At 42.0% G+C, this 27,106-nt stretch overlaps 1 protein-coding gene across 1 annotated transcript; it reads right to left on the bottom strand.

Annotated features, from left to right (window-relative positions):
• LOC126145377 (glutathione S-transferase D7-like) lies at positions 1 to 27,106 on the bottom strand. The gene is made up of 4 exons (XM_049915553.1): positions 27,077 to 27,106; positions 17,146 to 17,298; positions 4,942 to 5,000; positions 1 to 238 (listed from the first exon to the last, which is right to left on the bottom strand). Exons 2-4 carry the CDS (start codon positions 17,287 to 17,289, stop codon positions 16 to 18), a joined length of 426 nt encoding a protein of 141 aa, XP_049771510.1. The 5' UTR covers positions 17,290 to 17,298; positions 27,077 to 27,106; the 3' UTR covers positions 1 to 15.

Raw genomic sequence — 27,106 nt, 5'->3', positions numbered from 1 at the left:
GACAGGAAAAATAAATCAGATCAAGAACCGACAGGTTTTCTTTAGACTGTGTGAGCGTTTCTCCTGTATTTTCACAGGTCGAATTGCAGCAGAACTTACCCAGATTTTCCCAATAGCTCCATAGATATCGAAGTCAAAAAACAGCCGCTGATCTACAAGAGCTCGCTTATGCGGGTCGCTTGGGTACAGTGAATCGTCCTTCGCATATTTCGATATTAGATACATAGCTATAGCACGGCTGTAAAAGAAAATAATAGTAATTATTATTATGTGCAGTAAACAACATGGCCATGAAATTATTAAAACAAAATACACAGCCTGAGAATAAAAGAGAAATAGCCAGAACGGAAAGGGAAAACTTCGAGTCGAGATGGTATGTGATGTTAGTTCAGTGAGTACAAAATCCAGTCACGTTTATGGTTCAAATGGTTCAAATGGCTCTGAGCACTATGGGATTTAACATCTGAGGTCATCACTCCCCTAGAACTTAGAACTAATTAAACCTAACTGACCTAAGGACATCACACACATCCATGCCCGAGGTAGGATTCGAACCTGCGACCGTAGCGGTCACGCGGTTCCAGACTGAAGCTCCTAGAATCACACGGCCACACCGGCCGGCTGAGTCACGTTTATAAAGAAATTGGTAGTATGATGTTCCACCACCTCTGGACTGAATTCATTCACTGATTCGGTTGGGAAGGGTGTGGCAGAGTCGCTACAGAGCCTCCTGAAGCAAGCCGAGCCACAACTCCTGTAACTGGTCCGTAAAAGGGAAACTCCCCATCGCATTTCAAAAATGGCTCTGAGAACTATGGGACTCAACATCTTAGGTCATAAGTCACCTAGAACTTAGAACTACTTAAACCTAACTAACCTAAGGACATCACACACACCCATGCCCGAGGCAGGATTCGAACCTGCGACCGTAGCAATCCCGCGGTTCCGGACTGCAGCGCCAGAACCGCTAGACCACCGCGGCCGGCCCCCATCGCATTTCCCTCACATTTAGTGGTCCAGCGGATAGCCTGTCAAAAACTGAACACAGATCAAGCATGAAAAGAGAAAGAAGTGTACTGAAATGTGAAAAAAAAGCAAAATAGAAACAGTAAACGGTCCAAGTCGAACAAGTGCAATATCAAAATAAACGAAACAGCCTGGCCTGGTGTTTAAGTGGTTACGGTGTTGAGGCTGCAAACCGGACGAACCGCGTTGAAAACTCCCTCGTGCTATTTTATTTTTCACGGTATTATGAACTGTCCGTTGGTCATTGAAATGTTTGTTCTCTTTCTGTTGTCTTGGCAACTGTCATACGATACATTGGCTATAGAAAATGAGGAGCGTGGTAAGAAAACTTTACCGCCACAAGTAAATGTGATGGAGAGAGAGAGCAGGCGAAATACCAAATAGACGTCTCACCGAAATAACAAAAAAGCGGCTGTGACCTATGTCACAACGAAGGTATTTAATAGTTTAACCTTACAAACGGAACGCAGCTTCAGAAACGCTAAAAACAGATGTTCTGACAGAGCACAGAGAAACTGTGTGACTGAGAAAGTGTTGCGTTCATTTGTTGCAGCTTAAGTGACAAACTATTATGTTTTCATCATGTCCTTCGGAGCGATCACATTCACATTCAACGAACGCCTAAATCGGGTAGGGAGGCATCTCACTTATTTACCAGGCGTAAAAATTAGGTGCGTCGTCAAGAGATCCCTATGATATGACACACGTACTATCAGTTTTGCTGTGTATGACACAACAGATGTGTTTTCCGGTGGAGTATTCGGTTGGCTTGTCGCCTTGCCATCAAACGTTTAAGGTTCCCATTCTAAAGCCATTTCCTTTCTTGCAGAATCAACTGTCATTAAACGTCCCTACCTTACACCTTGCTGTTGCAGACGGACATTACGCCATGACGCAGACAAATTTAAATACAGCGAACAGCGACGAAAAAAAAAAATTGCCCGAGGGAAGTTGTCAGAATGCTCGCTCGCTTGTCGGTTCAACAACATGACCACTTAAACACGACGCCGTTGCTGATTTACGTTTCTCTGAATTATATTTCTTACCCTTGGACCGTTCAGTGTTTCTATTTTGCTTTTTTTTTTCACAGTTCGGTACACCTTCCTGTTTTCACGTTTTGCCTCTGAGCAGAAGTGGGGGATAACGCGGAACGGCGCGGGGAATCCATTACATATTCTCTGATACCAGGCGCTCATGTGGTGACAACGTGACTGTTGCATAAAACATAGTGATGTTAACATATAGGACGCTTTAGGCAACTATATTAAACACTTACTGAAGCCCAACATACTGCCTCGCAGGCCATACACAATAGTACAGGTAAGTAAATAGTGCTGTTATTCCGAATAATGAAAACTATATTAGCGTTTAATGACCCGTAGAAGTCAATGTTATTGTTGCAAGAACACAAGCATGCGGAAAAAATCGGTCATGGCCAAGTTTAAAGAAATTCACCCAGTATGACGTCAGATGTTCACATTAATGATTCTAATAGAATTTGTGTCACATCGAGACGTGAAGATGTTTCTACATCATATTTCGTTGCTCTACAGGCAGAATTTTGTCACAATCTTCAAAGAACACCACTCTTCCACAAACTACAAATCCCCCAGTGAAGTCTTTTTTTGTAATGTTAAAGGCTCACGAATTCCTCAGTCAGTCTTGTAACAGAACGTGGGTGATCGAATCTTTTTATATATCATCCCTTCAGTAGCATCCTTGACATATTAGTTTCACTTTGACTATAGCTTCAGTACGCCCTTCAGGGGGATGTCGTGGTGGGCCACATTTAACCAGTCACGAGACTGAAAGACGGATAACAAAAAGAAATTAATTTTGTGCCAGATACCACGGAATAATTTCTTTCAGATATATATAGTGTGTGTGTGTGTGTGTGTGTGTGTGTGTGTGTGTGTGTGTATTTACATTTGACATACATTTAAAGGGCGATGATCTCGCAATGCAGCTACAAGAGGCATACAAACACATCATGATCATAATATACAACAGAATGGGACGGTCATGATCGACGTTATGAAAGACAGATGAATTGTAAGGTAAATACCACAGGAAACATATTAAAAACAGAATTGTGATGGTGAACAGTAAACATTTCACAAATATTTCTGTAAATCACAGGCTGTGTATCTAAGTCATTGACAATATAGGAAAATACAGTTGCCAACTACGAAAAAAAAGTAAAGAGTTTCATAAATTTTTAGTAAAATGGTACTGTATGTGATGAAATCTGCAAAGAAATTTAGAATTAAACATTAACTTATAAAATTCATTACCGTGTCCTAGCCTCAGTGAAACATAACAAGCAGATCAGGTACATAGCTGAGTGATGGAGCTCATAAACGACTTGCATTTGCATTGTCTTTCGTGCAAAGGTGTGCCAAAAAGGAGAAAAGTTGCCTCATAAACGGAGAATTATCTTACTAGAAATGAAACACGACTGCTAGAATTGTGGAACGATATACACAAATATAAAGTTAGCAAAGATAAACGTCTGAACTGTGAAGATTACAAGCAACGATTTAAACTATAGGTGGAAAGACTATGCGGTTAGTATTACACAGAATTCGAGGAAAATAAAGACACCAGATATAAGTGTTAGTAAGTATTTTCGAAAGGTATTTGTCTATAATATAGCCTTAAATGAGAGTGAAACTTGTGAAATAATTAGGAAAGGCAAGAAGAGAATAGAAGCTATTGAAATGTGGCGTCACAGCAGAAGGCTAAATCTTAAATGTATAGGATAACTAATAAATGTATACCGAACTGACTGGCGAGGAAAGTATTTTACGGCAGAACGTAACTATTAAAAGGGATTCTGAGGCATAAACGAATAGTAAACTTGGTTCAGAGAGAAGTGTGGCATTTAAAATTTGTAGAGAGAGCAAGAATTCTATACAACGAGCAGTCATTGTGTTCGTACGCTGCAATAGTTCTGCAGAGACAAAGAGGCTTGCACACGGGAGATGCAGTGGGGACCTGCATCAAACGAGTCTTAGAGGTGAAGACTGTAGTCCAGAGTGAAGTACTCAAGAGAGATGGCGCTTCACCTTACATACCAGTGTCTGTTGCAATTAGTGACTCGACACAGTAAACTGGCAACCGCAAACAAAAGACTGATTTCGGGCGTGATTGTGTTACAGGTTATAGCGCACCCTAGCACTGTGCAGTTCTTGTACGAAGTGCACCATGCAGTGCAAAATGTACAACCAGGCCTTGTAGGCCGAAAAAAAAATCCATTTGCGAGTAGAGCTTGCACACTGAGGGTTCCCTGCAAACTTAATTACGTACATAGACTGTACATACATAGCTGGAATATAAATTCAAAAAGATTTGTATATGTTATCGACATTGAAATTAGCAAAGTATTGGTCCTGGAAATACCAAGACTATCGTATCAACTTGATACATCTACCCTCTCCTGAGAAAAAGCGTATTTAGCAGTCGGTTAGACCGATTGAGGTTCGGAACCCTAATACTGAAAACGTATATGAACCTCGAAACCTGCTGAGAAAAACATAAAACAAAAAAGTGTATTTGAAGAATTAATTTGTTTTTACAATCTAGGTAGGCCAAAGCATAACACAATAAGAAAGTCTCAGTGACAATGTGGTTTCCTCAGTGGTTGGAGAGAATTATAGCATTTGTCTTATAATCTGAAGAAGGCCGATGACGGCCGAAATAGGGAAACTGGAACTTAAATTGTTGTGACTGTGTCAAAAAAATTATTTACTTTTTAAAATAATCATTTGAACATTTACTAGCGTTTCCTTTATGTCTGAAACGTCGCCTTTTTCAGTAGATACGACGCTAGTCCCAGACTGCTGAATGAATCTACCAGCGAGTTCGCCATTACTAATCCTTTCCCGTATGTTATAATATTATGTTTGCACTAACCTTTCTGCAAGAATTAAACCATTGTCGTCCAGCGTCGGAATTGTGCGCTGCGGATTTTTCTGAAACAACACAGAACACATAACTATGGTATTGCACCACATGTTACCCTAGAGGATATCGTATCATCTGTATTACCCATATACGTTTCATTTTTCTTTAAGAAAACAACGCAATGCTCATCGTTTAAGAAATTATTAAAGAAAGTACAGAAAATATTTAAAAACCTTCTAAAGAAAATTTAACGAGAAATCGAAATCCAAAGAAACATTGGCGTGGAAAATTCGTCTACAGCAGTACTCAGCTGTTTAATTTCAACGACCTTCTGCAGAATTGGGTGATGAAAGATGTCACCTTCTGCAGAAGTGGGTAATGAAAGATGTCATGTTTTCTGGGTAGGTTGTATTAGTAATTACGCTTCGCTCTTTATAACCTAATGACCTCATTTAATTCGAGTACATTTCCATAACTTGTGTTATACTTTCGTTGATATCCGTCTTGTAACCTCCTTTCAAGACTGTTAGTTCCGTGCCGGCCGGAGTGGCCGAGCGGTTAAAGGCGCTACAGTCTGGAACCGCACGACCGCTACGGTCGCAGGTTCGAATCCTGCCTCGGGCATGGATGTGTGTGATGTCCTTAGGTTAGTTAGGTTTAAGTAGTTCTAAGTTCTAGGGGACTTATGACCAAAGCAGTTGAGTCCCATAGTGCTCAGAGCCATTTGAACCATTTTTTTGTTAGTTCCGTTCAACTGCTTATCCAGTTAATTGGCTTTGTTGTATCAGACAGTAGTACTATGTCATCAATAAACCACGATTTCCTTAGTTTTTCACCCTGAACTTTAATTCCTTTTTCAAACAAACTCTCTTGAGTTTCCTGTACTGCTTGTGTGTATATTGAATAGTCTCCGATAAAGGTTACAAAATGCCCTCCTTTTTTAACATGTCCATCCTCTTCATGTGCTTTGAATATGGTAACAGCAGTCCGGTGCCTGTACAAGCAATAGATAACTTTTCGCTCTCTCTATTATATCCCTGCTTCCTCAGATATTCAAAGGGTGTATTTCGGTCAATATTTTCTGTGAATGTAGGTTTGTCTTCAGTCAGTACGTATTCTAAAACATTCCAAGCATGACTCCTTAAACAGATCTTTGGTAATATTTACAACTGTTTGTTAAACAGAAGTTATTGCATTCCTCTTAAAGTCTGTGGTTTTTTTCCTGTCCCATTCATCTCGCTCCTCCCCCACCCCTAAAATCCCCCAGTTGAGATATTTTTATCTTGGCTGTCTCCCTCTCCATGGGCGTTGTTACAACTGAAGCATTTGTCAAATTCTCCTCGCAGTCTGATAATTCAAATTGCATGTACTTCCTCTTCTCGTTCTATAATAAAGTTTTTCACGTTTGTTTCCAGTACAGACAGTCCAATAGTCCTTCCGTCTTTCAGTCTTCCCTCCACTGCTAAGAACAGCCAACTACCTAGTCTCCTAATATTCATAGAGCTGATTCTTTCTTCTCCAAATGCCATTTTAACATTCCTGTGGGTAACATTTGTCTTTCCCATGCTCATGTACATTTCTACAGGCTTTCATGGCTTGTCTAGTACTGCTTTGCCATTTTGCACTAGCTATCAGACTCACTTTTTTAGATTTTTGTATTTTCCTTTGCCTGCTCCATTTGCTACATTTTTCTGTTTTTTCCTTTTGTAATTAGATTAAATATCTCCTTTGTTACCCAACGATTTCGGCTGGGTCTGGTCGTTTTCCTTCTTTCATCCTCTATGGCATTCATTATATCATCTCTCGAGATTTCCCATTCGTATCTTTTTGTTTGCTTTTCCACTGTTTCAATCAGTCATTTATTAATGGCGCCAGTGGACTCCTAACACCATCCTTTCCTTTTATCAATACGTCCACCTTCCATCTTTTTCATATTATTTCCTTCTGTAGTTATCCAGGTTTTGTATGCAGTTCATAATCTACATTGTGGCCACTGTACACATGTGCCCCGAGGAATATTTAAAATCAGTTACGAAATCTCTTACTTGTATATAATGGTTCTGAAACTTCCCAATGTCTTCAGGTCTCTTACATGTATACAACCTATTAATTCTTAAACCAAGTGATGGCAATGATAAAATTCTGGAAAAAACACTAATCTAACTAGTGGCTTCGTTTTTCATACCTCTTCTCAATTTTGTTTTCCTATACCATTTTGCTTTCGCGACGTTATATACTATGGAATTTCAGCCACCCATCAAAATTAAATTTGCGTCTCCTGTAATCGTCTGAACAAATAAATTCATTTACGTCATCACTGTCGTGGTCTTCTGCACGAAGAATGGTTTGATGCAGCTTTATACGCTACCCTATTCTCTGCAAGCCCCTTCATCTCCAAGTAACTACTGCACCCTACATTTATTTGAACATGATTACTATTTTTGTCTCTTGCTGTTTCTATTTGTAGGATGTGAAGTCCGCCAATTATGCAAAACACCGTATTTTCCAAGTACCCAAACATGTTTCACACCACTGTGCCATCATCAGTGGGTTTCCGTTTTATTTATCCTGAAATTTGAACATTTATATTAAATGATTTCTAAATTATGTAGATATTTAGTTCAAACAATTGTTCGTTTCTTGTTGTTAATACACTACTGGCCATTAAAATTGCTACACAAAGACGAAAGGCAGATGATAAACAGGTATTCATTGGACAAATATATTATACTAGAACTGAGATGTGACTACATTTTCACACAATTTGGGTGCAGAGATCTTGTGAAATCAGTACCCCGAACAACCACCTCTGACCGTAATGACGGCCTTGATACGCCTGTGCATTGAGTCAAACAGAGCTTGGATGGCGTGTACAGGTACAGCTGCCCATGCAGCTACAACACGATACCACAGATCATCAAGAGTAGTGGCTGGCGTATTGTGATGAGCCAGTTGCTCGGCCACTATTGGCCAGACGTTTTCAATTGGTGAGAGATCTGGAGAATGTGCTGGCCAGGGCAGCAGTCGAACACTTTCTGTATCCAGAAAGGCCCGTACACGACCTGCAACATGCGGTCGTGCATTATCCTGCTGAAATGTAGGGTTTCGCAGGGATCGGATGAAGGGTAGAGCCACGGGTCGTAACACATCTGAAATGTAACGTACACCGTTCAAAGTGCCGTCAATGTGAACAAGAGGTGACCGAGACGTGTAACCAATGGCACCCCATACCATCACGCCGGGAGATACGCCAGTATGGCGATGACGATTACACGCTTCCAACGTTCGTTCACCGCGATGTCGCCAAACACGGTGCGACCATCATGATGCTGTAAACAGAACCTGGATACATCCGAAAAAATGACTTTTAGCCATTCGTGCACCCAGATTCGTCGTTGAGTACACCATCGCAGGTGCTCCTGTCTGTGATGCAGCGTCAAGCGTAACCGCAGCCAGGGTCTCCGAGCTGATAGGCCATGCTGCTGCAAATGTCATCCAACTGTTCGTGCAGATCGTTGTTGTGTTGCAAACGTCCCCATCTGTTGACTCAGGGATCGAGACGTGGCTGCACGATTCGTTACAGCCATGCGGATAAGATGCCTGTCATCTCGAATGCTAGTGATACGAGGCCGTTGGGATCCAGCAGGCGTTCCGTATTATCCTCCTGAACCCACCGATTCCATATTCTGTAACAGTCATTGGATCTCGACCAACGCGAGCAGCAATGTCGCGATACGATGAACCGCAATCGCGATAAGCTACAATCCGACCTTTATCTTAGTCGAAAGCGTAATGGTACGCATTTCTCCTCCTTACACGAGGCATCACAACAACGTTTCACCAGGTAACGCCGGTCAACTGCTGTTTGTGTATGAGAAATCAGTTGGAAACTTTCCTCATGTCAGCACGTTGTAGGTGTCGCCACTGGCGCCAACCTTGTGTCAATGCTCTGAAAAGCTAATCATTTGCATATCACAGCATCTTCTTCCTGTCGGTTAAATTCCGCGTCTGTAGCACGTCATCTATGTGGTGTAGCAATTTTAATGGCCAGTAGTGTACCTTTACACTTTGTGTGCATGATTTTTCCGAACCACTTGTGTGTTATTTATTACCGGTAGCTTGTCATCTACAAAGTAACGATGTTACTGAGAAATTTTGTTGGGAGTTAACATATGATCTGAAACGTAATTGAATTTGTCGCGATATTTCGCGCCTATATTCGTTTTTACTTACGTTTTCGTGAGGCAAGCCCTTTTATTCTCAGCATCATAGCCAGGTGTCGTGATGCACACGTAAATATAACACGTATTTTCACAAATAAGGTCGTAAAAGCACTTTACAGTTGACCAAAACACAGTGTAATTGTGGTTGTTGTGTGTCACAGCCCAGTCAGTGTTTATATGTGTGTGTATGTGTGTGTTTGTTTATGAGTGTGGGTAGAATATATCTGTTTGAGTTGTCTTTTTTGTAAAGTTCCTTTAATGTGTTAAATAGTGTGCCCTTGCAGAGTGTTGTGTATACATTTATGACCTGTTTTCCTTCTGCTATTGCCTTCTGTTTGTGGAAGTTTTCCTCAGTAGTCAGTTTACTGTCTAGGCTGTGACTGGGTTTTAGTACTCTTAAGTCTGTTTCTATTTGTAGTTGGGTGCTGATTGTGGGCTATAGGGTGGTCAGCAAATGTGCTATGGGAACTATTGCTTTTTAAAGCTCTGAGATATTCTGAATATCTGGTTATGAAGTTTCTGCAGATTTGTCCTATATTCACTGACTGGCAAGTGTTGCATGTGAGTTCATATATTCCTGGTCTATTAAATTTATCCATGGGTGTTTCTTGTGTTCTGAACTTTTCCTGTGTTGGGTTCTCTGTTCTGCATCCTATTTGGAGCCCCCTGTTTCTATAATCTGTTGCCTATTCTGTGAACAATCTTGTTATTGTAGGTAAGTATGTGCCATTTCATTTTGTGCGTGTGTTGTTGCTCTGTTATGTCATGTGTGTGGTCATTGTTTGTGTTTTGTGTTGCTCTGTGTTGGGTGAGAATTGAGTATTTGTGTGTGTGTGTAGTATGTTCATTTTTGTACTGTGTAAATATTTTTTGATTTAACTTGTGTATCATATGGGTATTATAACCAGTTTCTACTGCTATTTGTTTTATTGTGTTTAGTTCTTGTGTGTAGTTCTGTTTGTTGATGGGTGTTCTGTTTAATCTGGCGGACCTCACATCCTACAATTTTGACTGCAAAAACACGGTAGACACAAGGAGCTGCAAATCCAAATGATGAATAACTTGTTGTTTCTCTCTATTCCCCGATCTTCCATCCATTACTACATCGATGATTCTCTGAGAATGTGTCCCATCAACTAATCTAGTTGCGTCATAAATTGTTTTTGTCCTCATTCCTGTTCAGCAATTCCTCATTAGCTACGCTATCTAACTATGTATTCCTCCGCATTCTTCGGTAGCATCAAGTTTCAAAAGCTTCTGTTCTCTTATTTTCTAATCTGCTTATCGTCCACGATTCACTTTCAAACAAGGCTATATTCCACACAAATACCTACAGAAAAGACTTCCTAACACTTAAGTTTATATTCTGTGTTAACAAATCTCTCTTCTTTAGAAATGCTTTGATTTCAGTTGCCGGCATACGTTTTATATCCCATCTGCTTCGACCATCGTCAAAATATCAACCTCAATATACTACTTTTAGTGTCTCATTCCCCCAGCATCAACTGATTTAATAAGAGTACACCCAACTGTCCTTATTTTACTTTTGTTGAAGTTCATTTTATATCCTCCTTTCCACACTCTAGCCATTGTGTTCAACAACCTTTGGGAGGTAGGAGACGAGGTACTCGCGAAATTAAAACTGTGAGAATGGGTCGTGAGTCGTGCTTGGGTAGCTCAGATGGTAGGGCACTTCCCAGAGAAAGTCAAAGCTCCCGAGTTCGAGTCTCGGTCCAGCACACAGTTTTAATCACCGAGGAAGTTTCACTCTTCCAACTACTTTGCCATCTCTGATAGAATTAGAATGTCATCTGCAAATGGCGAAGTTTTTATTTCTTTCCCCTGAACTTTAATTCCCTCTCCAAAATTTTCTTACTGCTTGCTCAGCGTAGAGATTGAATAACATAGGAAATGGCGTACAACCTTGGCTCACTCTCTTCTCAACTACTGCTTCTCTTTCATGTCGTCGATTTTTACAACTGCACATCGTTTTCTATACAATTGTATACAACCTTTCGCTCCCTGAATTTTAACTCCACTAAATTTTAACTCCACTAACTCCAGAATTTAGAAGATCGTATTCCAGTCACCACTGTCAAAAGCTTTCTCTAGGTCTAAAAAAGCTATAAACGTAGATTTGCCTTTCTATGACCCAGCTTGTAAGTTAAGTCACAGGACCATTCGTGTCTTGCCTGTTCCTATATTTATGGTGAATCCAAACTGATCTTCCTCGATGTCGGCTTCTACCTGTTTAACCATTCTTTAGGAAGTAATTCGCGTCAGTATTTTGCAACCAGTTACTAAATTAATGGTAATATTCACACCTGACAGCATCTGCGTCTTTTGGAATTGTCGGCCGGAGTGGCCTGCGGTTCTAGGCGCTACAGTCTGGAACCGAGCGACCGCTACGGTCGCAGGTTCGAATCCTGCTTCGGGCATGGATGTGTGTGATGTCCTTAGGTTAATTAGGTTTAATTAGTTCTAAGTTCTAGGCGACTGATGACCTCAGAAAGTAAGTTGCATAGTGCTCAGAGACATTTGAAGCATTTTTGAATTATCACATTCTTCTTGACGTTTGAGGGTATTTCGCTTGTGTCATGCATCTTGCATACTAGTGGAATAGCTTTCTCATTGCTCTCCCACTCAAGGATACCAGCAGATCTGATCGTAAGCCTTCAGCAAGGACCCTGTGTCCGCCCCTGGTATCTAAGTGGTCAGCGGGACTGAATGTCATATCTAAAGGCCTGGGGTCGATTCCCGGCTGGGTCGGAGATTTTCTCCACTCAAGGACTGGTATTGTGTTGTCCTTATCATCATTTCATCCCCATGGACACGCAAGTGGCCGAAGTGGCGTCAACTCGAAAGAGTTGCACCAAGCGACCGTTCTACCGGACGGGAGGCCCTAGGCACACGGCATTTCCATTTCCAGAAGCCTTGTTCCAGATTTGGTCTTCCAGAGCTCTGTCAAATTCTTCTCACAAATTCATATCTCCCATCTCACCTTTATCTACATCTTCTTGCTTTCACGTACATTTTCCTTGTATAGCCCATACGTATATTCCTTTTGGCTTTCTCCTCCTTGCTCAGTATTGCCTTTCCATCTGAGCTCCCGGCATTCAAACAGCTGCTTCTCTTTTCTCCACATGTCTCTTTAACTTTCCTACAGGTGGTTCTATTGTTCCCATTAAGTGGTATCTACACTCCTGGAAATTGAAATAAGAACACCGTGAATTCATTGTCCCAGGAAGGGGAAACTTTATTGACACATTCCTGGGGTCAGATACATCACATGATCACACTGACAGAACCACAGGCACATAGACACAGGCAACACAGCATGCACAATGTCGGCACTACTACAGTGTATATCCACCTTTCGCAGCAATGCAGGCTGCTATTCTCCCATGGAGACGATCGTAGAGATGCTGGATGTAGTCCTGTGGAACGGCTTGCCATGCCATTTCCACCTGGCGCCTCAGTTGGACCAGCATTCGTGCTGGACGTGCAGACCGCGTGAGACGACGCTTCATCCAGCCCCAAACATGCTCAATGGGGGACAGATCCGGAGATCTTGCTGGCCAGGGTAGTTGACTTACACCTTCTAGAGCACGTTGGGTGGCACGGGATACATGCGGACGTGCATTGTCCTGTTGGAACAGCAAGTTCCCTTGCCGGTCTAGGAATGGTAGAACGATGGGTTCGATGACGGTTTGGATGTACCGTGCACTATTCAGTGTCCCCTCGACGATCACCAGTGGTGTACGGCCAGTGCAGGAGATCGCTCCCCACACCATGATGCCGGGTGTTGGCCCTGTGTGCCTCGGTCGTATGCAGTCCTGATTGTGGCGCTCACCTGCACGGCGCCAAACACGCATACGACCATCATTAGCACCAAGGCAGAAGCGACTCTCATCGCTGAAGACGACACGTCTCCATTCGTCCCTCCATTCACGCCTGTCGCGACACCACTGGAGGCGGGCTGCACGATGTTGGGGCGTGAGCGGAAGACGGCCTAACGGTGTGCGGGACCGTAGCCCAGCTTCATGGAGACGGTTGCGAATGGTCCTCGCCGATACCCCAGGAGCAACAGTGTCCCTAATTTGCTGGGAAGTGGCGGTGCGGTCCCCTACGGCACTGCGTAGGATCCTACGGTCTTGGCGTGCATCCGTGCGTCGCTGCGGTCCGGTCCCAGGTCGACGGGCACGTGCACCTTCCGCCGTCCACTGGCGACAACATCGATGTACTGTGGAGACCTCACGCCCCACGTGTTGAGCAATTCGGCGGTACGTCCACCCGGCCTCCCGCATGTCCACTATACGCCCTCGCTCAAAGTCCGTCAACTGCACATACGGTTCACGTCCACGCTGTCGCGGCATGCTACCAGTGTTAAAGACTGCGATGGAGCTCCGTATGCCACGGCTAACTAGCTGACACTGACGGCGGCGGTGCACAAATGCTGCGCAGCTAGCGCCATTCGACGGCCAACACCGCGGTTCCTGGTGTGTCCGCTGTGCCGTGCGTGTGATCATTGCTTGTACAGCTCTCTCGCAGTGTCCGGAGCAAGTATGGTGGGTCTGACACACCGGTGTCAATGTGTTCTTTTTTCCATTTCCAGGAGTGTATTTCTTCCACAGCAATGTATACTTCTACAACCTTGCATCTCTCCTATTGTCAATCCCGCATTACCAATTTGCACTAGCTGTCAGTCTCATTTTTAAACCAATGTACTCCTTTTCGCCGAATTCATTTGATAAGTTTCTATTCTCCTTTCATCAGTCATATTTGCCGCGTGGGCTAGCCTCGCGGTCTTAGGCACCCTGTCGCGGTCCGTGCTCCTCTCCCCGTCGGGGTTTCGAGTCCTCCCTCGGGCATGGGTGCGTGTGTAGTCAAAAAAATGGCTCTGAGCACTATGGGACTTAACAGCTATGGTCATCAGTCCCCTAGAACTTAGAACTAGTTAAACCTAAGTAACCTAAGGACAGCACACAACACCCAGCCATCACGAGGCAGAGAAAATCCCTGACCCCGCCGGGAATCGAACCCGGGAACCCGGGCGTGGGAAACGAGAACGCTACCCCACGACCACGAGATGCGGGCGCGTGTGTAGTCCATAGCGTAAGTTATTTTAAGTTAGATTAAGTAGTGTGTAGACTTAGGGACCAATGACCTAAGCAGTTTAGTCCCATAATACCTTACCACAAGTTTACAATCAGTTACATGTAATATATCTTGCGATATCCAAGGATTTCCACTAGGCCTTTCTTCTAGTCTATCTAATCCCCAGCTGCCTTCACTATTTCATCTCTCAAAGCTGATCATTCTTCTTCTGTATTCAGTGTGTTGCCTAACGTTCCCCTTGGAACTCTAAACAACCTCTGTTTATTTCAACTTATATACATCCTATCTCCTTAATTTCCTGCCTTTTTGCCGTTTCTTTAGTTGTAATCCGCATTTTAAAACAAATAAATTATCGTCCAATTCCACATCTGCCCCTAGATATTACAGTTTAAAATCTGGTTCCCAAATCTCTGCCTTACCATTAAGAGTTCAATCTGAAACCTCCCAGCGTCTTCTGGTCTCATCCACGCATAAAACCTTCCGTCCAAGTGTTAGCAATGATTAAATTAGGCCCTGTGAAAATTTCTACCAGGCGGCTTCCTTTTTCGTTTCTCCCTCACCCCCCCCCCCCCCGTCCCATATTCTCCAACTCTCTTTCCTTCTGTTCCTCTTCCGGCTAATGAATTCTTCCAGCAGGCACCCATGACAATCAAATGTTCCTCTCCATTAACTATCTCAATAATCTGTTTTAACTCATCACATATTCTTTCAATTTATCATCTGCAAGGCTAGCTGGCATGTAAACGTGTACTACAGTCGTTGGTGTTGGTTCCGTGTCTGTCTTCACTACGATAATGTTTTCGTTGTGCTTTTCGCAGTAGCTTACCCTCGTTCCCATTTTCTTATTCATTATCGATAAAATCCTGTATTATTCGCATTTCGTTTTGTGTTTATAACCCCATATTTAACTGACTAGAAGACCTGCTCATCCTGTTACTGGATTTCATTAATTCCCACGACAACTAACTTCAACCTATCCATTTCCCTTTTACAACTTTCAGACCTACCTACCCGTTTAATTGATCTAATCCGCAAAATGCCAGTTTTATTTTTCTCAATGACAACATAATGCCGAGTAGTGCCCGCCGAGGGCAATCAGAACTGAGGACTATTTTCCCATCGGACTATTTTACGCAAGAAAATGCTATCATAAGTTAACCTTGCAGTAGAGCTTCATCACCTTCAGAAAAGCAATGGATGGGTTTTTCCCTTACTTTCAGCCGTTCGCAGTACCCATCCATCCATCAAGGTCATCTTGGCGATTTACAAGGCCAGACACGTTAATCACACAAACTGTTGGCCATATAACTACTGAAAATGCTGCTGCTCCATTTCAGGAACAGCATTGATATTGGCCTCTTCAAATGTGTCCATACGATATTGCATTTCCTACAGCGCGGCTTTATGGACCATACAGGCAAGCAAGTCAGGTCGCTTGGCAAACACTATGGCTCTTTTATGTTATTGTTATTTCTAAATGCCTGATTCTATATTAGATGCAAGATCTCTTAGAACGTGTTTATCGTAATTCACGAAATGGAAAAATGCCTGTTAGGGTTCAGAGAGGACCCGATAATCTTAATCTTGCTAGGATGAATAAATCGGTAAGTAAATGAAATACGATGAAAAATATGACAAGTACTTTTAGAGTATGGCACGTTCGACGAATATAAGAGACACTTTCTCGCATGTTCACCGATCCAGGGCTAACGTCCAAGTTAAATAATTACGAAATAATAGCTATAGATATATTCTTCCACGTTTTGAAATGGAACCGCAAGATTACCTCACTCAGAAGTAGCTACTGTATAATCTGAATTACAGTACAATATTTCACTAACTTTAAAAACAAAATATTCTTTTTTTTCTATCTGAATTTAATACTTAAAATTTCACTCAACTCTATGAGAAAAGTTTCCATCAGTTTTATTTTTTACACCACTCGTAGTTTTCAAAACGTTTAAGCATTTCCCACATAGTTGTGTATTATGAAGCGAATAAAATAACTGTTTTGATTTTTTCGTCCCACACGTCCCTTAACACATTTTGCATATTCAGAGAAGCGTGTCACTGAGTTTCGATTAAAGTATTTATTTTAGTAGGTTTGACCCATGATGCAAATAATATTTTATCATATAGTAAAATTTATTCCATAGAAATGTTATTTTCAAAGCTATCGCTTTCGTCGGTGCGACGATTTTCTTCTATGAGTAACTGTCGATATCCTGTATAATTAGAATTCCTATCTGTGCGTAAATGTTTGTTGGATAATGCTATGACACAGTCGAGACAGCAGTGGAGGTACTAAAAAGCGTTTAAATGAAGAAAAGTAAGTAATTGTGCCTTACATGAGACGAAAAATCAGCAGCAGTTTTTCATTGCAATGACGGAACTGAAAAAATTAATCTTTCACAGGATATTAGGGGTTACGAAGATTCAGAAGTAACTATATAACTTGATTGTTATAATGTAGCTCATCATAAAACCTTAAAACTCATTTTCTTATTTCTCCATGCTTTTAACTGTGAAAATTAGTCCTTGACTTGCACTGTGGTGTCGTACTACGAACGTTTAATGTGTAATTTTGTGTTTAACCGCAAATACTGATTTCTATCAGGTTATCTAAATTTGTGTAACATGTACAAGAAAGCACATAATATTTTAATCTTTTCTGAAAAGTTACTTTACAATTACGTAACGTTCTGAACATCACAGGAATTTCTCTGTACACTAACACAATCTACGTATAACACAATTTCCTACGAGGAACCGCATGCACTTGTGTCTAAATGGATAGTCTCCAATACAGGAGCTACTTTCAAGATTTCATGTATTCTCTTTAGCTTGGAATAGTAAATAGCACTAAAGTTACCTGTGTCATCTCAGTAGTAGCCATTTCTTGTATGACATCATTTAGTTTCACTTTCTTGAGCTCCACGCCAACCAGGCGAGCTACAATACGCACTAGGGTGCACGGAGGGCTCGCGTCGTAATCGTATAGAATTATTGGCGCCATAGCTGATTCCTGGAACATATTTTCAGTGCTTAAATTTGGTAACTGCACGGGATAAATAGGGTTTATTACATGGTTTATTTGAGATATAAAAAAAGAGCTTTTCATCATCGGCCGAAGTTACATTATAACTAATTTAGAGTTAAGGCGAGCGTGCTTTTTACTTTGGAAATGTAAACATTAATTAACATGGCTCTTGATCGTGTAGGATGAATCATCTTTGCGGTGAAGGTCCATTTATTTACGCATATAATTCTTTTATAAAAACTCGTTTCCAAGTACACAGTGAGTATATACAGGAACGTAATGTATCTTTCAAGGCGTTATCCTAGCTTTAATGGCTCGTAAAAGTTATTTGTCAAACGGTTCTTTAGCTTCTCCCTGATGACGACAGGGTTGCTCGCCAAATATTGTCTTCATTGGTCACCAAGCATCGGCAATATACCTGTGGTCTGTTCTATCACATTGCTTGTGGTTGATGGTGCAAAATATAGTCCTTTGTATCTAGGTGCACCTTTGTAACTCTATTAGTTTCATGAAGTGGGTCCTAATCTGTCATTGAATATCTTTATGGATGCTTCTCTTATGTGTGCAAGGCACACTACTCTGAAAATGTTTCCCTTTCTACGCGGACCTATACGGATGTTAGTTCGTTCTCACAAGGGAAAGCTCTAAATTGTAAATCAAGGATCTGGATTGAATTTTGCACAGATGTTCTTCATAGCAAAATGCGCCCGTCACTTGTTTTGGCTTCTGCTTCAGCACTCCGTAATATTTTGTTTACATACACATATACAATTACATATACATATTAAATTACACATATTTCAAAAAATTCGGTATTTAAAAACACGTGCAATCCAATGCAACGTTTTATCAAAATTTCCAAGAAGCATTCGCACAAAAACATTAGGAGATTGCCATTAGGAACATTTATAGTTACTGTATAAGTAAAAACGCTTATGTTCATTTCTTTAAAATCTCAAATCTCCGGAAGTTCCTCACAGATTGTTTAAAATTCTGATACAACATTGCTTTCGTATACTCACATGTATTTACATATCTGCTGGAACACCATCTGGTATATATTTAATGTGTATTTTATGTAAACGTTAAAAAAACCATTGTTGTTTTCTTCAGAATCGTTATCTCCGGAAGGTTTGGACCGGTAGCTTTGAAATTTTGACACAACGTTATATTATGAAATGGGCGTTACTTTAAGTACATAATTCTTTAATATATGTATGTTTTTTATACATACATTGTTACCAAAAACCTCAAAATGAACCTTTCGGATGTACCTCAATTTTTTACAAGTCTCGGTAATAAACATTTAGATACAAATAGACCATACACTGTTTAATGTATATATATAAAATATACATTGGTGAAAAGTTGTTAGCAAACAGGTATGTTGCATTATGACTTATTGGTTTATTATTAGAATACTACTGCAGACTCTGAATTTGCAAGAAACATAAAATGGGCCATGGTTACAACGAGGGAAGAAGAGGAGATGGACAGAGGAGTGGGAGGAAATGGAAAACGGGAAGGAGGACATGGACAGAGAGAGTGGGGGCCGGAGGAGATTGAGAGAGAATGGGGAGGAGAAAATGGATATAGAAAAGGGGAAGGAGTTGATGAACTGTGTGGGAGACAAAGAGGGCAGGAGGACATGGAGAGAGAAGAGCTGGAGTTGGACAGAGACAGGGGAGTGAAGCAGATTAGGAGGTATATCCAATTCCCTTGCACGTTTCAAACGTGGAAATGTGTGCTTTCTCTTTTCTTTATTTTCCATTTAAGCAGACTGAGCCACAGCAGAGCGTGGCCAGATATAGCTAGTATCATTATACAGACATCAAAAAAAGTTTTGCATCACCTCGGTTCCGAGGGTTCCGGAACCTGTAGAGAAAATTGGAATAAAGTTCAACATAAACATCATTTCCGCCCTTTTTATTGCTCATGAAAGCCACACATGGCATTTTGTACCACTATACAGCGGGACACTCAACGGTGGTGGTCCAAATTGCTGTACACACCGGCACCTCTAATATCCAGTAGCACGTCCTCTTGCACTGATGCATGCCTATATTCGTCGTAGCATACTATCCGCAAGTTCATCAAGGCACTTTTAGTCAAGATTGTGTCACTCTCCAACGGCGATTTGGCGTATATTCCTCAGAGTGGCTGGTGTGTCACGTCGTACTTAAACAACCCTTTTCAATCTATCCCAGGCATGTTCGATAGGGTTCATGTCTAGAGAACATGCTGCTCACTCTAGTCTAGCGATTTCGTTATCCTGAAGGAAGTCATTCACAAGATGTGCACTTTGGGGGCACGAATTGTCGTCCATGAAGACGAATGCCTTACCAATATGCTGCCGATATGGTTGCACTATCGATCGGAGGATGGCATTCACGTATCGTACAGTTGTTCGGCGCCACCAGCGGCGTGTGTCGTCCCCAACTAATGCCACCCCAAAACAGCGGGGAACCTCCACCTTGCCGGCCGGTGTGGCCGAGCGGTTCTAGGCGCTTCAGTCTGGAACCGCGCGACCACTACAGTCGCAGGTTCGAATCCTGCCTCGGGCATGGATTTTGATGTCCTTAGGTTAGTTAGGTTCAAGTAGTTCTGAATTATAGAGGACTGATGACCTCAGATGTTAAGTCCCATAGTACTCAGAGCCATTTGAACCATTTGAACCTATACCCTGCTGGACTCGCTGGACAGTGTGTCGAAGGCGTTCAGCCTGACCGGGTGGCCTCCAAACACGTCTCCGACGATTGTCTGGTTGAAGGCATATACGATACTCATCGGTGAAGAGAACGTCATGCCAATTCTGAGCGGTTCATTCGCCATGTTGTTGGGCTCATCTGTACCGCGCTGCATGGTGTCGTGGTTGCAAAGATGGATCACGCCATGGACGCCGGGAGTGAAGTTGCGCATCATGCAGCCCATTGCGCACAGTTTGAGTCGTAACACGACGTCCTGTAGAAGTACGAAAAGCATTATTCAACTTGGTGGCGTTTCTGTCAGGGTTCCTCCGAACCATAATCCATAGGTAGCGGTCATCCACTACAGTAGTAGCCCTTGAGCGGTCTGAGTGAGGCGTGTCATCGACAGTTCCTGTTCCTCTATATCTCCTCCATGTCCAAACAACATCGTTTTGGTTCACACCGAGACACCTGCACACTTCGCTTGTTGAGAGCCCTTCCTGGCACAAAGTAACAACGCGGACGCGATCAAAACGCTGTACTGACCGTCTAGGCATGATTGAACTACAGTCAACACGAGCCGTGTACGTCCTTCCTGGTGGAATGATTGGAACTGATGAGCTGTCGGACCCCCTCCGTCTAATAGTCACTGCTCATGCATGTTTGTTTACATCTTTGGCCGGTTTAGTGACATCTCTGAATAGTCAAAAGAACAGTGGCTGTGATACAATACCCACAGTCAACGTTTATCTTCACGTGTTCTGGGAACCGGGGTGACGTATGTAAAATTAAATTTACCTACCCAAATAAACTTAAACTGTATTATTTCATAACTTTAACACCATTTTTGCCTTAAAAAGTAGCACGACACTATTCTATACTGCAACAACTGCGGCAAATGAATGATCCGCTTTGGCTCTTTCAGATTAAAAAAAAAAATGTTTTCCCGGTATCAGCAAACGAACTAAAACAATTCAAATCAGTTGCACGAATAGTTCGCTGTTGTTCCACGGTATCTGGTGCATTGAGATATAATAGTCATGACAACTCAAGCAACACAAAGGAACCTCTACTTTGATTTGTTCAAAATCTAGAGATTTTTCACCAAAAGCTATAACAGCTAGAGATTTCTTTCCATTGATGAATATATGCTACAAATTTCAACGAAACCAGTTACCCATGATTGGCGACCCCTATTTGTCAGTATCGTAATCATCCTGGTATTGGTTGGGGGGAGCGTCCGCCGCTCGTGGTCTCGCGGTAGCGTTCTCGCTTCCCGAGCACGGGGTCCCGGGTTCGATTCCCGGCGGGGTCAGGGATTTTCACCTGCCTCGAGATGACTGGGTGTTTGTGTTGTCCTCATCATTTCATCATCATCCAGGAAAGTGGCGAAATTGGACTGAGCAAAGGTTGGGAAATTGTACGGGCGCTGATAACCATGCAGTTGAGCGCCCCACAAACCAAACATCATCATCATCATCCTGTTATGGGTTGCAGACGAAGGTGCCCATGCCTAGCGGACAGGGTTGCCCTCCCCCCCCCCCCCCTCCCGGATCTCGAACAAAGAGAAAAACTTCGTGAAGTCAGGTGTTTTTCTTCCAGAAAATTATTTCAACTGCGGTAATTCGTGATAGTCTTTCCAGAAAATTAATTAATTGTCAATATTACGTATGTAACTGTAACTCTTTGTGGCTACTTAACAAGTCGCCATTTGTCTTCCAAAAGATTAAAAATACTCCATACCACGACGTCTAATCTCCCACCTATCTCTACAAACTTGATTGAATACTGCCTGTATATTTCCCACTTTCAAAGTAAGCTTATTGTGATCACTGCCCAATATTTTCATGATAGATGTGATACGATGTGAGTTATGGTTTCCTTTCGTGTTTGATAGGATACGTTTATTTCTAGTGGAGGCGAGATAACAAGGCATACATATACAGGGCATCAATAATTGAAGTTCCAGATCCAAAACGCTGTAGGAAGAGAGACACTGCTCAGAATGACGTCAAATTTAAACAGCGTATTACTGACTGAAGAGAAAAAAAGTCACAGAACAAAAATATTTAAGAATAATTTGCCCAATAGATGTCACTGTAAGCGTCAGACTTTGCATACCAACAGACGCGTGGTACGCTGATGTTCCTCAATTTGCCTCCGAGACTTCCAGCGTAACTGTCTCCATGAAGGAACCCGTGCTGCAGATAAAGCTCTTTTACAAGACCGGTGACACCGCCAGCAGCCCTGAAGTAGTTCCAGGCACCAAAGGGTGCGAAAAAAGGCACTGGTGCGATGGCTACTAAGGGTCAGTAGAAAATAATAACGAAATCCTGAAAGTCAGACTCTTTTTAAAGTGCAATATGACAGAGGGAGGAAAGCAATTGATCCGACATGTCTGGAAGATGTGGCCACAACGCTGCAAGAGGCGACCGGCTGTGATGTGCAAACATGCACAGCACTTGGAATTGCTCAAACGTTGGACATGCCTGCGAGCATGGTGCATATAATCCTATGAAACGTCCTGCATTTCTACCCATACAATATCACTTATATTCAGCAGTTGCTTCCTTCTGACCTGGCAACGAGAAAAACATTCGTCCTGGAATTTCTTTCTCACAGGTAAGTGGAAAGTGAATGTTCATAGAACATGGAACATTCTGTTTTGATATTTACGGGCGGATATCTCTTCAGATACGGAAACTACAAAGTGTGTGCCTCAGAGTGGTATTCTTTAATCACACCCAGATTGTAAAAACAGGTCAGTCAGGTCATTTTAATAAATATCACGAATATGAAGCTTCCAGAAGTGCTCACAGTACAGAGTTGACATGTAAAGTCAGTAATGAATTTCTGGAGAAAGTACGAGTTAATACATTCAGTTATCCTGTTGTTACAACACTAACCTGTTCCCAATTTTCAGTGTGAGTTACACCGAGTGGCTGAATCTGAGAGTGTCTTCATTTAAATGTTGCACAGGCAGCCAGAGTTAGTAGCGTAGAGAATCAGTTTCACTAGGTTAACCCGGTGGAGAAGACTAGCAGATGGTTGTGGTCAGTGTCAGAGATGAACGGTCGTTCGGCGCATGGCAATGCAACGTTAATGAAACCACTGTTAAGACCCCCAAATAAAACCCCACCAGTTGGCCGATCCTCCTGCCAAGCTAGTAGGGACTGTGGTCGAGGAGCTTTGGTTTGCTGGCGAATCTCTACCTTCTTGGCCGACCGCTACCTGCTGTCTGATCACACTCCGACAGAGCAGACAGGAACGTTCCACCACGCAGTAGCAGTGTTCCCACACATAGTCAGCCGGTCGGTGACCAGCTTGGACGGGGGGCTGAGAATGGGTGATCTAACGTAAATTTTCTGTCACTCCCGTTTGCAGAGACAGGTGTGATATGTTCACACAGTATACTCTCTCCCCAGATTTGTAAGTATGTCGTCACACCTACTGAGGATCCTTTATACGTAATACTGCTTAATCTATTACTTTCAGCGGTGCTATGTTAGCACAAGTGCTTCACGATTCATTTTACTTATTTTCCTACAGGGAGGAACTCAGTATGGTGCACTTTGTTCTTTTCAATCTTGCGACCTTGAGTGACTATAGCACCATGCGTTTCAATTTTCATGCCCTGCATGCTTACTAACTTGAATATGTATCTTCCCGCTAGTCTTGAGATAATTAATCCATCGAATGTAACGCCATTTTAACCAGATACCTTGTATAAAAAAAGTCATGCCTATGTCTATTAGGCCACCACGTATTGTCAAAGTGAAACTTAATCCACCTTCAGTGACCATTCTTTAGTTATTTGCAGTTTCCTTTTTTCTGTACGTTCTAGATGAGTTGTGATTTAGCCAGTTAGTGTAAACAACAACATGAGTTTCTTATTCCATATCTATCACTTAATCCGCTCAGAGTGGCCGTGCGGTTAGAGGCGCCATGTCACGGACTGCGCGGCCCCTCCCCTCAGAGGTTCGAGTCCTCCCTCGGGTATGGGTGTGTGTGTTGTTCATAGCATAAGTCAGTTTAAGCAGTGTGAAATTCTAGGGACCGATGACCCTAGTAGTTTGGTCCCTTAGAAATTCTCACATACATTTGAACAGCTATCACTTAATACACTTATTGAACGTGTAATACGTGATCAAAATGAATAACTATATAATTACGAACTTTCTTGTCATTTCTAGTTTCTTAATTTTATGGTGTCTTGTGAGCAAGAACCCTGGTCCACTACTCATCTCTGACCTCTCTGCTTATTCTGTGAATGCTTTACTGGTAGTCAGCTGAAGAAGTAACGGTTGCCTATTTCCTCATGGTGTGCGTGGATGCTCGAAAATGTGTGTGTGTTACATTATCCTTGTCCGTCCTTCGCATTCTTTCGCTGTGTCGAACGTGAAGATGGCTAAGTTTTCAACAGAGCAAATGATTTCAGTGTATCTCACTTTGATGTGTGACAACAGTTTATCTAATCCTCGCGAGAGGGTAGCGAATATTGGATTATATAATCCTACGCATATCATGGATCCACTGTTCATGTTCTCTAATGTACTTACCTGAGACAGCTTTGGTCATCATGTCTATTGGCTTTATTTAACGTTATAAATTCGTAGGACGTAGCCAGCCTGGTAGTTTATGAACATGGCATGAGCACAGCGAGACCGTTGAGAGAAACAAAATATTAACGATAATAATCCCAGCTCTTGACCATAGGCGTTATAAGGCAAACTCCTCTTTATCCGGCATCCCCGTCTATGATTATTCTTAATACTGAACACAGTCATTAGAAGACCCCACACGTTCATTGAGTGAGAAATTACCTCATCAGTTTCCACTATGCAACTTCGTAACTACACCGTGAAATAAAGAGATTAGATCTCTGTGGCGACAATTGACAGAAAAAATTTAGATAAAATAAAGGAGAGGAAAAATTATCGACAACAAACAGCCGGACCTCCCCGAAATGCGAAATCCGTATTTTCATGTTGAAGTAATGCAAAGAGAAAATGATTCCTTGAAGAAGGCCTTCGCAGACAATTTAATTTCTAGAACTTTTTCTTATTATTGTTGAAATTGAATTAGAATCAGTATACTAACATCACAGTCTCACTACCGCACTAAGAGAACGAGTAAGTAGTCACGTCACAGGGCTGTTTGGAAGAGTTGAGTCGTGGACTGTCGTAATAAAACCTGACACAACAAGAAGATTCAAAACCAAGTGACCTAAGAGACAACAAGCTCCGGTTTTTTGGAAGGAATCAAATGTTAGTGTGACATGTCATGGACAGACTACAATTGTAATTATTGGCTACATTCTTAATTACACACGGGTCAATGAAAACAGCAAACACTTCTATTACACCCGGAAGTTCACTCACTCCAATCCGATGCAGCTTTTTGTTCAGTCCAGCCACAGAAGCGGTTTATTTTAACGACAAATTTTTTATGAATGTAACATAATGCTTTCTCTGTTGGTCTCCAGAATTTCTCTGGCAGCTGGGTAAAAGAGGATATGTGGGTCAAACCTGGTACCTCCAGATCTCCTTGATTTGGCTAGTGCTGACATTGGTCAGACAGAGTTCGGAACTAGTAGCAGCCGCCATATCGGGAAGTTGTAGATAATCCTCATGATCGAATGTCTGTTCTTTTTTCTTCTAAACCTTTCAGTGTTTTTCTGGAATTTTCTCCGATGTTGGTGCGTCGTGGAGCAGTGTTGTGAACTCAGACGTCACTCAATAAGAAATGGAAGTGATTAACTCGACTAAACACGATTTTTCTGCGTATGATGAAAATGCTCTGTGGTGCAAAAGCAGGTACAACATGTTGGACAGAACCGGGTCAACCCGATTTTGCACCATAGTTTACAAAGAAAAGGAGAAACACAAGGCAAAGTAACACAAGAGGACGTATCAGCGCTGAGACATTTCAAGGCGATGTCCCTCAAGCCAGTGTGCTCCAAGACAGTTTCTCAGCCTTCTGCAAACGAAAAATTCCAGACCTACTAAATGAGTTGCTAGCTGTTCCTGGGTCAGCGGAAATAACATCGGACGGATTGATTCCCATTGCTGGAACTTCTGGTACGTCGTCGTCATATCTGTGTCACCGATGCTTCTAATGCCTCCACCACGGGTGACTTGTTAGAAAGTACAAGGAAATTCACCAACAGGAAAAAGAGCAAAACAGTAATACCAACCAGTCCTCGCAAAAATTATTTCGAAGCTGAAGAAAATGCAGGTAATAGAAAGAAGAAAAGAAAAATTCAAAACGAATACTTTTATGGGGAAGAACCAAAAGGTGCAAGTCGTAAAGAAGGTTAAGAAGCAGAAATCGACATAAGGAAAGATTTGATCGACTCGAAAGTAATTACAAGCTTTTTCACCAGTCGAAGGTCCAGACGAAGAATGCGTATTTTGTAATAGGCCACATTCTGACTTATAATCGAAGAACTGATCGACCTTGTTGTGGTTTGGCTCACGAAAACTGTTCCGATGCTGAGGAAGAAGACAGCTACTTCGTCTGTGATTTCGTTTCATCATAACGTTCGTTGGCACTTAAAACAGTTTATTCGTAGTATCGCTAGGTTTCCGCGGTCGGTATAACGGTGATTAAAATTCTTCTGGGTGTTGCAGTGTGTCACTGTACAAAATACTTTACTTATAATTTGTAAAACCAACGTTTCGATCGTATTACAACGCCTTCCTAAGGGCCATTCTAATACAGTCGAAACGTTAAAGTATTTTACAGAATGACGCGGGACAACACCCAGAAACATTTTAATCATCATGTACATACGTTTTCACGTACTTTTTGCAGTAGAGAAAACTTTTTTCTTGTTCTCAAGACTTTTCTATTCACTTAAAGGGGTAGAGCAAACTGTGTGTTTTGTACCTAAGGACGTTATTAGTTTGTATACTGAGATATACGCGGACTTTTTTATCATTAAGTTGAATCTGTAAAATAACTGAATAACCTTACTCTGCAGATCTGCTGTTCACTGAATATAATTTAATGAATTAGCGATAAAATAATCCGACATGCTTCCTGAAGAATACCAGCAGCAAGCAAGCACGTACCGGATGAAGACACGACGCGGTGTGGAGGCC

The sequence above is a fragment of the Schistocerca cancellata genome, chromosome 2 (genome assembly GCF_023864275.1).
Source record: "Schistocerca cancellata isolate TAMUIC-IGC-003103 chromosome 2, iqSchCanc2.1, whole genome shotgun sequence".
Classification (NCBI taxonomy): domain Eukaryota; kingdom Metazoa; phylum Arthropoda; class Insecta; order Orthoptera; family Acrididae; genus Schistocerca; species Schistocerca cancellata.
The sequence above is the reverse complement of the archived record's forward strand: the minus strand, read 5'-3'. Positions and strand labels throughout refer to the sequence as shown.